The 12541-nt window shown below is 34.2% G+C and overlaps 1 protein-coding gene across 3 annotated transcripts in view; it reads right to left on the reverse strand.

Moving 5' to 3' along the window:
* Col21a1 (collagen type XXI alpha 1 chain) overlaps positions 1-12541 on the reverse strand; it is a 243648-nt gene that overhangs the window by 37997 nt on the left and 193110 nt on the right. For all 3 annotated transcript variants that reach the window (XM_023704842.1, XM_023704841.1, XM_023704843.1), the window contains 5 exons: positions 11172-11216; positions 8749-8802; positions 6415-6468; positions 3473-3526; positions 1913-1984 (listed from right to left, as the gene is read on the reverse strand). In XM_023704842.1, coding sequence (XP_023560610.1) covers positions 1913-1984; positions 3473-3526; positions 6415-6468; positions 8749-8802; positions 11172-11216 — 279 coding nt within the window. The remainder of the gene's footprint in view (positions 1-1912; positions 1985-3472; positions 3527-6414; positions 6469-8748; positions 8803-11171; positions 11217-12541) is intronic.

The raw sequence follows: 12541 nt of genomic DNA on the forward strand, positions 1-12541 counted from the left end.
ACATTGCCAGTTAAACAGAAGTCCCAATGTTATTATGGGCTACTGGACTCTTTTAGAATATTTTGCTGAGTTTACACACCTATAATATTCAAATAACAGAACTTAGCAAAAAAAGGGTGTACAGATGAATGTCCATTTTGTATTTGTGTATTCAAAGCGGTTAGGATAGATATAAGGTTACATTCTCTTAATGAATAGAATGATTTGTTCTGGTGGTGTTTGTAAATAGGATCTCAGGTCTGCATCTTGTACAGCAATTAACCATTAAGAAGAATGTATGCAGTGTGTTATTGAAACTGTCCTAGCGATTTGATTTGAAACTGTCTCATTGCTATTTGTTTGTCAATAAAATTATGAAAAAAAAAAAAAAAAAAAGAAATCTTCCATTAAGCTAATAGGAGCCCAAGTTTATAGGAAACAATGACAAAGTAAAACACCATGTTGCTTAAATGATATTTTAGAGAATGTGTGCTTAGAAATGGGCTTTTGAAGGAGAATTCGTGTTGCATAATAGTAAGTTTCATAGAATTCCTCAACTAGAAGGGACATAAGACACCCACTGTTACAATGCTCTCATTTTATAGATATGAAACTGCTGCCCAGGAAAGGTAGGCATTCGTCCAAAGGAGGACCATGGGTACTGTTTCCACATTTCCTTTCTTTCCCAGCATTACATTTCATGAGTAAAACTTCATCATTGTAAAGCAAGTTTTCTTTTAAATTACAAGTTTTTGGCTAAGACAATTCTCTTAATCTCAATCATATATCCACAGTAGATTTCCTAAACATTCACTAAGATGAAAATTCAATTCTATTCTGAAGAATCATACCTGTCTGAGCAAGGGCTGCTTCCTGCTAACCCAAAAGCACTGAAGGTCAAGAACCACACCCTAGATACACACAAAGAGCAAAGTAAAGGTGACAGGAAACAGGCAGGTAGGTCTTCTGCAAAAGCGAAGAGGGCCAAGACATGGAGGGTGGCGCGGGGTGGTGGGGAGCAGGCAGAAGACAATCCAGACGGGGTCTGCCACGCAGCAGATCCCCTCGGTGAGTGGCCAGTGCGAGCTGCAGCGTGCGCTGGTAATGAGGAGCTTCTTGAAAAGAGTCACGCTGTGTGTCACAGTCTAAAGGGCAAGCAGATAATGCCTGGGGACAGAAAGGTGAGATCCAGAAAACAGCCAGCAAGGCAGATGGAGATGTGAACATACCAGCGGATACCCTTTCCAGAGAGGCAGCCAGAGATCACGTTGATCTGGGGGGTGTTTGCTGCTGCATGGACGCCTTAGGAGAGCATCTTCATTTGTTTCTACATACTCTCAAATACTGAATACTGCCTACAATGGTACAACCCAAGGTGTCTTGCTTTGGCCAAAACGAGGTCGAGTGAGATGCCTAGAGCTACTATCACAACCAAAACATTTTAAATCAACATACGCGTTTTGTATTTTAAACTGCTTATATTAATTTTCGCTGAATTTCTATGAAATACAGTTGCTTCATAAATAGGAACTCCCTGGTCAAAAATTCTGAATGTGATTTTTAATGTTTCAGAATTGTGTCCCAGCAACCGAGGTGTGCAAGTTTTGGTAAGAGTGCCTGACACAGAATAAAAACAAATTTTGGCTTTGAAACGACTTCAAAGAGTTGAGTTCACAAGATAGTACTTAATTGTATGCTTCCACATTCTCTGCTCTGCAGCCATACTTCCTCTGAGGTCTTCGCCTAGGAGACAGCTCCTGTGCGAAGACACGGAAGACTCCAGGCCCCCCGACAGGGCTGCACGCAGCGGCACTCGCCAAGTCGGGAGGTGCGCATCATCGCCAAGACAACCATGCCCGGAGTGCCACACCTGCAAAGGAAAGCGCGTGCACCACGTGTGCTTACAAGTGCGTGTCTGCTGAACAGCGCATACCTTCGTCCCTTGCATCCCGGGGAGGCCCGTGTACCCAGGTTCTCCTGGAAGACCCCTCGGTCCTGGTTCTCCCTGGAGAGCACAGAAGTTCTGAGGAGACCGCCGACCTACTGCTGCTAAGAAATGTCCTGCTTTCTCTTTACTTAATATCTCAAATTTCAAAAAACATGGTTAAAACTTGATTGGCATTTTGAGTTATAATCATAAAAATGGTAAGGAATGAAAAGTTTATTAATCTCTATAAAATTTTCTGTATTTTCCCTAATTTTTCCACTTAAATGGGGATTGAGCTCAGAACCTTGCACTTGCCAGACAAGCACTTATTCTACTGAGCTATCTCCCTGGCCCTACCAGTTGAATAATTCTAAGAGCATTCATATAAGTAATTCTATAAGTATTTCTATAAGTATTTGGTGTGTTATTATGTTTTACAACTAGTAAAATGAACTGTTTAGCTAAAATACTAAACACAAGCACCAGTTTTGTTTGTCTATTTGCTAACAGTTTCTTTTCTCCTTGAAACTGCTTTTTTCACATTGGTCCCTTAAAAAGCCTTTGTTACAAAACTTACAATTATAAGTAACAAAAATTATTGAAATCTTATTAGCCATTATTATTTTGTTATGTTTTCTAACTCAAACACACAAGACAATTTAATAAATAAAATGTAGTTTTTAAATAATGCTTTTTAATCTTATAAAGTTCTTTATATAGCATTACATAATTTCATAACATGATTTTTAAGTGCAGAAGAATATTAAAAGATGATGATGATGATGATGATGATGATGATGATGATGATGATGATTGAGACAGGGTCTCACTATGCATCTCAGGCTGGCCTTGAACTCACTTTGCAGTCCAAGCTGGCTTTGAACTCTCAGTCCCATGCCTTACCCTCCCAGGTGCTAGGATTACAGGTGTGCACCAGCATACCTGGCCCAATTTATCATGTCTTGTTAATTAAAGTTTCTTCTATCTTACTTTACAACTTTCAGTTATTTTTACAATATCGGCATCCATATCCTTATACTTAATTTTATTTAGGTTTATATTGATTTTTTTATAAATATGGGATTATTATTATCTTACAAATAAATTGGCTCAAATTCTTGAGCTGTCTCCACTGAAGAGAATATTACATATTAACTCAATTTCCCTAATCTGCATTCCCCTGTATTTTCTTTCTTTTTTTTTTTTTTTAAAAAAAAAAGGTTTTTAAAAGTATTGACAGTATTAGGATATACATATGAGAAAGAATAAAACATTGACAATATGCTCCTAGAGAATATAATCATAATAGTGTATAACCTTTATTATTCTAGAAAGTTAAGGCAGAGGATATATCATATGTTTATTCCTCAATGACATAATATCTAAAAACAAAAAGAAAAACCCTGAATTGACCATTTCTTTTCATGTCCTTTAATCTTCCTATATGTAATCCTCAATTTCATTTATTTTTTCTTGCAGGATACAAAATGATAATTTTCATAAGTAACGAAGGGACCTATGTTGCAACCTTTTGACAGTGTTTCCAACATGACCAACCATGCTTACCTTGAGTCCAGAAGCCCCAGGGAGCCCTTGAAGTCCAGGTTCACCTTTGCTCCCCTACCAATGGACCAAAATCATATAAATTAGTAAAAGTAAAGTAGTTGTATACCTGTTGCAGATGCTTAAGGGAGTTGTTTTAAATAACATATTTTCACCTTTCCAATTACTTATTAAGAAAACTCTTTTAAGCAAGAAACAGTTTGACTACTGATAAACTTTCTAGAACTAAGTATTAAAGCTGCCTGCTCCCAGTACATTCGAAGGTGACGTGTACTTGACAGCACCCTACGGGCTTTTGACCCTCACCCATTTTCTGTGTCTCACTTTTTCAGTATGTCTCACCTCTGCAATTGAAGAAATTAGATTCAAATATATAGTTTTTTAAAAAGAAACATGAATCAGAAATGTTTATTTAGTTTGTATTGTTTTTGATTGTTCTAGTGCAGTCTTCTGTAACAAACAGGAAAAGTAGTACCAAGTTGACAGAGCAAAGAATATCATACACAGAAAAAAGAGCAGTATGTTTAAAGGAGACAGACAGACACCACTATCTAATCAGGTAAGAGTATCAAAAGTAGCTTTAGCTTTCAAACATGCTGATACCTGAATGCACACACCTGGTAAAGGCCTGAAACTAAACAGGCTGTATCACATGTGATAGCAGAGGACAGTAATTACCCATAGAACCAATCTGACTTCACTAGTAAGTAAAAGTTAGCAATTAAAAGACTTATTAGTTTATTAATAAGTAAAATTCTCCATTTTCAGTTTTTAAAAAGTTTTATAGGCTACTTATGATAAGAAATCTGTGAGTATAATATTTGAACTTAAAGTATTTAAGACTAAAATACCCAGAGCTAATAAGACTTGCCCAAAGTTACATGGCTTGATCGCATTGCTATATAAAAAACATTTAGTAAATTTCCTTAAAAACTGAAAGTGGGAATTTCAGGAGTAGAAAGTAAATATTTATTACTCCAGTAAATAAAAGTAGGCTATAAGTGGTAGAAGGCTATTTTTATAAGAGGTATGATACCTAACTTGAAAGTTTTCTAATGTTTACCAGAGTTTTAGCCTTATTCCTACCCAAAAAAGTATGGTTTCATCACTTACCCACAAAATCATTTGTTGATGATATTGAAGGCGTAGCTCACAAAAGTACAGTTGATACAGCTCTCAGGAATATGCTAATGCACAGCTCAGTCAACTAAACTATATGGGCCAAATCCAGTCTCACACACACTGGTGAACTAAAATTTTCCCAGAACAGAGCCATGTCCCACACCCATTCATTCCATGTTGGCCACATCCACTTGCATGTTGCAAGTGTAAATGATACGATGGACGTTAGCAATGGTAATGTGGCCCTTGAAACCTGAAACACTTACTAGCCAGCCTTTTGTAAAATAAGTTTCCAATACTTAAACTAATATACCACATGGAAAAAAAGTTGAAATATTTGAATATTAATAGATATAATTTTACCTATAACTTAAGAGCTGTAATTCTACCTAAGTCTATTTTTAACAAAATAATTGGAAAAGTACAAAATGAAGGAAAACAAACCATGAGAATACATTTTACAATAAGAAAACTGTGATACTAGAAGTGGCTTTTCTGTGCAAACAAATACACAGAATCTCCCCACATGGTAGACACTGAAACAGAGACACTGTTTTCGTCTTGAATGGAAAATCCAGCAGATTCAACTGATCTCTATCTCAGTCTCAACTGACTGTGTGATATGGCTAATAAAAAAAGCTGATGTACTCTAAGGATGTATTTTTGAGAAATTACAAGATTCAGGAAATCACGGCAGAGACTTTTAACAAATGAGAAATTAAGGACAACATCTTGCAAGAACAGTTTCTGCTGGACCAGTCCGTGCAGCCCTGCCACCAGGACTCCTGCTGCCCAAGTATTCTCCAGAATCCAATGCCAATGAAAAGGCACATCCCTTTACCAAATCATTGAGTGCTCATGATGGTTTATAAAGTTTGGAAATTATACTGGAATAGATTAGCTCAAATATTAATTTTGCATATCCAGTCAAGGCCGAAAGAGTCTATAAAGAAACACTATCATTTCAATTTGGAAGGTTAACATAGAACCTAAATAGTTTGGAATTACTAATACTAAATAGTAATTTGGAAAAGTATTTCTAAATAGTTTGGAAAGTTTCCTAAATTTCACCAGGTTTATTCTCTGCTATATATTCTCTGTGATGTATACATACATATTATGCTGTTATATATATTATACAATATGTTGTTATATATTATATATATAATATGTTTAATCTAAAACTTCTATAGATGATGTAAAAGACAAAGTCAACATACGCTGAATGTATAAAACTGTCTGCGATATGTTAAAACAGATAAGTAAACTGAGTTACAAATCGAAGTAGGAAAAATAATTCTCATGCATGATTCTATATACTTCTGGAATTTAATTTTTATCTTCAAGATGACTTAACCTGATAGAATAACTATTCAGCTTCCCTTACTTTTGCTTAAATCTAAAAGCAAATATAACATGTTATCTTATTCACAGGGAATGGCTAAAGCTTATCACAAGGCATTTTGCAAAGAAAAATTCATATGTGTTCCACGTAATAAAAATGTCAAACAGTTAGAAAAATTGGTGATTGGTATCTTCTCTTCTAACTACAGACCCTCAGGGATGCTTCTCCAAGCCCTGCAGGCCCGAGAGAGCCCTCAGTGTTCCTGGGTGACCCCTGACACACTAAAAGGGGAGGGGGCCAACCGAAGAGGAATTCTAGACTTTTCTTTTGCTTAAATGATCCATTATCTTTCAGCCTGTTTCATATGCTGAGCTTTCACCTATGAGTTCATAATTACAAGTGAATACAATTGTCATAGAGATTATACAAGGTCCTGTGATGACAGAAGTTCTTAGTCTTTCCATTTCATTATATTTACCTTAGGTCCTGTCGTGCCAGGCTGACCTGGGGAGCCACGGCTTCCCATCAAGCCCTACAAATGAAAGTGGGAATTTCAGGAGTAGAAGAATATAAAAATATTGTATCTACAGTGACACCCCAGCTTACAAATTTAATTTGTTTTACCATTTGGGGCAAGACAGCTGTGTTTGTGTTTCTGTGGGCAAGAGGGTCATGGTAGTGTTTATCACCTGCCGTGCAGTTTGTGAAAAGAAGCAAAAGTTTGCCAAATAAATTGTTTGCAAACAGAAGCATTCATTAACCAAGGTATTACTGTATTTCCCAGATAAATAGCTTTATAATAATGAATTGAATAATACTACAGTATTCAGGAAATTACCCCACATAATGCTAACAAAGAATAGTAAAGGAATCAAGCTATAGAAGTTAGAATGAGGGCTAGCAAAGCCCTTATTATTCTATTGTTAAAAACAACAGAAAATGAATAAGTTGTAAAAGACGAATTTTTAAAGAAAAGCATATTTTCCATGTTAATTTAATTTCATTGTGAGGGTTAAGAAGTAGTTTTGTTCACTTACATAATTTGAGCAATTTCTGTTTTCTTGAACAATACTTTGAAAGAATTATAATTTAATAAATTTTGTGACTGTAGCAATCTATCCTCAAGTTATGAAATAGTTATATATTTTTTCTTTTTTGACATAAACTTTATTAATAATGGGTTATGAAAAATTTAGGTATTTTGAATCAGTCCATGAGTGCAAAATTCTAGATTTTAACAAAACTTTCCTCCGCTCAGCCCTTCACTGTTACTTTGTTGGCACCCGATTTCATGACAGTGTTGTAAAGCAACTGACTATTACCAAATTCTATGAAACATCCTCCTAGTGTTCATAGAAACCAGAGCTTGTTCTCTTCCAGTGTTTCATTGGCTTATGTACTTTCATGTCTTTACTTTTTTATATTAATTTTATTGAGAAAGAAGTTGCAATGAGACCATTTCAAAACAGATTAGTAGAGCAGTTGCAATAATTAATACATTGCATAATAGTTATATTTTTAAGTCACCAGTATGATTCAAAATAAAATAACCATATGATTCTGGCAGTTAGGACCTGGTTTAATTTATATTGTATTATAATGAATTATATATAACGTCTATATATATTATATCTCTAAATATTATAGTATGTGTTATATTTATTTCTACTTTAATACTATATAAGCATTCTCTCTGTCTCTATATATATATAGATAGATAGATATGCACACATATATATAATACTTAACAAAAGAAATCTGATGTGCAAAAAATAATTAGAACACAATAATACCAGAAAATAAAGTCTCAATGTGGCCATATTTAAAATTCCTTGTCACTACTGTAATACTTTGTTATTAACTTGGCATGGTACTTCAATAACATGTGATATATACTAGGTCATAGCAAGTGGATAAAATATTTTAAATATTCAGTATAAATATTGTTAAGGTGTAATAAACTAACCAATAACTTCCTTTTCTTAAAATAAAGTTAAATATTTGTAACTAAATTTAATTATTTTAATAAATAATATTTAGCAATTATGAAATAGAGGAAGAACATTCTATTTTGAAGGGGAAAAATCTTTTCAACATCCTTAAACTAAAATTCATATTAATGAACATTTTCCTTATATATCCTTGGATGCAAAATGCACAAAATAGTTCACTAAGCACTAAGTAAATATCTATTTTTAACATGTATCTTTCATAATTAAATGAGTCATAAATTTTCAAATATGAAAATCATGACGGGCAGTTTGACTGACAGACTAAAATCAACATCATTTCTTGAAATACATTTAAAACATATTTAGAATCTTGCACATGTATGATTAGATTTACATAGTTTTTAATATCAAACATTTATGTCTCCTCTAAATTTCTAAACTAACTCATTCACTGCTTTAGAATTTTTGTGTTCTTCATATGAACTTATTCTTCTTCATAAGTATAACAAGTTATAAATATTTTAAGTAAAAAAGAATACTTATTGAATTTATTCTATTTCAGGGTGTTTAGAACTCTTTATAATGAGTATCTGTTTCATTGATTTTTATCTATAATAAAAAATAATAATTTAATAATAATAAGGAACTCCAAGTCTTATTTGAATGACCATCTCTTTGAAAGTCTGAAGAAATTGACTCCTCTATAAAAATAAAAATATTCGAAATACAAATTATGTAATTTGTGTAGTTCAAAAATCTCACTGTTACTGCTATATCCTGTATAGTTTTAAACTCCACAATACAAATTCCTTGTACATAATAATACTGCAAACACTCTTATAATAATGACCGTAACATACTGGCAATCCAGGAGATCCTTTTTTTCCTACTGGTCCTGGAGACCCAATTTCACCCTAAAAATAAAATGCAGATCATATTTAAAACTACTGCATTATCAATTCATTCTCAAAATTAGTCTCCTAAAGTACTACAGAATGAAATTCTGAAACAATCACCCCCAATTGATCTGCTTTCATTTCATTACAGCAAGAAAGAAGCAAAGTGACACAGAGAAATCAGGGCTCCAACACCTAGAACGCCCTGGGTCTGAGCCTTCGCCATCAGTCACATATTCCGCGGTACAGTGACATTTTTCAGCTTGCCAGCGGAAGACCTAGAGGCTCAGACCTCTGGTGATGTAAGGCAAAAAAAGCATGTGGACTGTTATCTCTCCCACAGCTGAACAAATATGGCAGTGAATATAAATTATTAAATTAAAAAATTGAGATTAGAGTAATAGGAATGAGACTGTAGCTTCTGACGCTGTGACTACCTAGGTATTCTAAAGGACACTAAATTTAGAACAAAAACCCTGAAAAAAATGCCTTCTTGTGAGTGATTGATGGTGTTTGAGCAGAGCTATAATTCTGAGCATTTGGAACTATGCAGAAATCGTGTAAAGGTAAACATGCAGGAACCAGGATGGGATCAGGGAGAACACTCAGGTACGAGGAAGCTAAATTGTGCAAACCACAGAGAGAAAACAGAATTCTTTAACGCCTATGCCAACTTAGGGTTTTAGAAGGGGGCTCATGAGCCAGGGAGATGGCTCAGTGGAATAAGCGCTTCCCTGGCAAGCACAAGGGCCTGAGTTCAATTCCCGGTTCCACTGAAAAAAAAAAAGAAGGGTGCTCAACTGATATTATGGCTACCACAAACCAGCTCTCCATTAACTAGCTACGCTGAAACACTTCCACAAAATTAAGATGACACAATGAACTCATAGTTAACAACAAAGAAACAAGAGTTAGCAAACAACAGGACCAAGACTCAATGGTAATAACAAATTAAAATGCTGGTACTATTAGAAATAGAACTATATATGAAATATATGTAAGAATTATAGCTGAGATGTTTAAAACTTTAAAAAATAGAAACACAAATGATTGTTAGAATTGAAAGTATAACAAGAACAAAAAATCCAACAAAGATACTGTTTAAAAATTAGAAATAACAGGGCTGGCCAAATAGCTCAGCAGATTAAAGCACCTGCTTAGGAGTGCAGCAACTGGGCTTCAATCCCTGGCTTGCTGTGCTGGCCCCACCCCCAGGGGTGCACTGAGGCTGTAATTGAGACTGGGCATGGTGGTGTGCACCTGTAATCCCAGTGCTTGGGAGGCTGAAAACAGGAAGATCATTATGAATCTGATCTGTGTAGTGAGACCCTGAAGACCTTGTACACCCTATCCTAAATACATGAAAAATAAACTAAAATAAAGAAAAATTAAATGTAACAAAAATAAAAATATATATTGAAATATATAAATAGGGTCTCACTATGTAGTCCAGAACAGCCTTCAACACAGTATGCAACACAGCCAGGTCTTGAACTCATGATCCTTCTGGTTTAAGCTCCTAAGTGCTAGAATTAGAAATATTCCCCTGTATCCAAATTATTTATATATTTTAATTAATTGATGGCTTAGACATCAAGTTAGAAATAATAAAGAATGAACAAGTAAACTAGAAGCTATCTATTAATAATTTAACCTGAATTGAAGACAAAAATCAAAGATATGAAAATATGAAGATAGCATTAAGAGATATAGAAGTTTAAATTGCAAGAAATAAAATATTCTAAATAGAATAAACTAGAAATAATATGAAGATAATGGCTGATTTTCCCCACATTGATTGTTTATCAAATAATTTCACAAATAGGAAGCAAACTTGGTTCTCAGCTGGATGAGTAAAGAGAAATTCATAACTAGATTCTTTTTTAGTGAACTTAACAACACTAAAAATAAATAAAAATACATTTAAAAAAGATCCAAAAGGAAGAAATGGTTCACCTACTAGCAATAATAATTAGAATAACAGCAGATTTTTATGGCTAAACATTGAAAGGAATCAGTGAAAGGAAACTATCATTGTATTAAGAGAAAACAATAGCCTCAAGAGGCATGCTACAAAATTACTTCTTAAAATAAGAGTAAAATTTAAAAAATATACTTAAATAAAAACTTAAAAGTTTATTAGGATATTTTAAAATAAGTTTGGGGGACTGGAAAGACATCTAAATAAAACAAATCAATGAAAACTAACATTTTCTGAAATCATGTGACATGTAAACATGCAACAGTTTAATATAACTAACCAACATAACTAATAAAATAGAATGTCATAAATACTGTGCTCAAGGTGAAGACAGTAATGTATCACCACTTTATACTTTTAATAAGTATATCCAGGCCCAGACACTTCAGATCTCATTAATACTAACCTTCTGCCCCATTAAACCTTGGTTTCCTGGAAATCCTGGAATTCCCTAAAAAAGTAAGATAGATGTTAACTTAAAAATTATAGACTGCATCATGAAAGAAGAATCAGTAATAGGTGATTTTGGGGAGGAAGTGGGAACTAGGGATCAAAAGCAATTACTGAATTTAACTTAATTTTAAATATGCATATTTTAAGACTCTGCATATATGTATAGCTTTGTAAACAACGTCTAAGTGTTTATCATGCATACTGCAACATAACACTGCTTTTTACAATAATCCAATTTCGTATAAGACACAATATATGAGATTCAATGTTATATGAACATTTACTAATAGTTAAATATTTAAAAAGACAAAGCTAGGAAGAAATTAAATCTTGTTTCTTCTTTTAGACCAACATAACTAATAAAGCAGCACCACGATTTGAAAACTCATGTAAACTCATTTTTATTTACTTACAATGAATACTGTAAGAAGGCCTGTCACATAATACAAATTTAGGCTTCATACAGTAGTTCCAAAAGTTATCACAACATCACATCTCCAATTAGAAATTAAGGAAACTCGGTGATTTCCTCTAAACTGAGCCATTACACACTCTGCAACCTAACTACTCAGATAAGACATGGCAGTCTTTTCCCGAACGATTCCCTGTTGGTGATCATGCAGGCCATACTGTGTAGACAAAATCATGCACACAGATGCAAAAGAACCCTCATGTGTGACTCAGCCTAAAATAAGAGCTCTGTAGGAAGATTTAGAAAAAAACACAAATTTTATTAAGTTAATACATTAGTGCATTATTGGGAAAGCTGTCCTTGTCAACCATTTACTGAATGAACACTCATTACAAGAAATGTTGATAGTACTAACCAATTTTCATTTGTCAGTCATTTTTCTTGGCTACTTTCATAGTCTAATTGAAATGATTGATTATATTTACATGTACATATTGCCTCTCTAGCAGAAGGTATTTGAAAAACAAGGAAGTTGCCTCAGAGTATGAGCTTAAGTATGTCCTTAAGACTTCTGCATTGTCAAAGGCTTCAAAGAACAGAAATAGTCATAAATATCAGGGACTGAGGGAGAGCTGCCATTGCTAGGATTATCTTTTACTACAGAACACGTCTGCCATGATTTTGCTTTTTGACAGTATAAGTTTGTGAACACAAGTTTGCTCAATCTTTGCCTACAGCTATACATGCCTGACACAAAGGTATAGTTCTAGTTTTAGAATCTTAAGTTGGAATTCAGCTTAACACAATTAAATTCATTTGCCGGGGCTGGAGAGATGGCTCAGTGGTCTAAGGTACCTACTTAGAACAAGCTTGGCAAAGCATCAGGGACCGCGGTTCAATCCCCCAGCACC

The sequence above is a fragment of the Octodon degus genome, unplaced genomic scaffold (genome assembly GCF_000260255.1).
Source record: "Octodon degus isolate 3935 unplaced genomic scaffold, OctDeg1.0 scaffold00205, whole genome shotgun sequence".
Classification (NCBI taxonomy): domain Eukaryota; kingdom Metazoa; phylum Chordata; class Mammalia; order Rodentia; family Octodontidae; genus Octodon; species Octodon degus.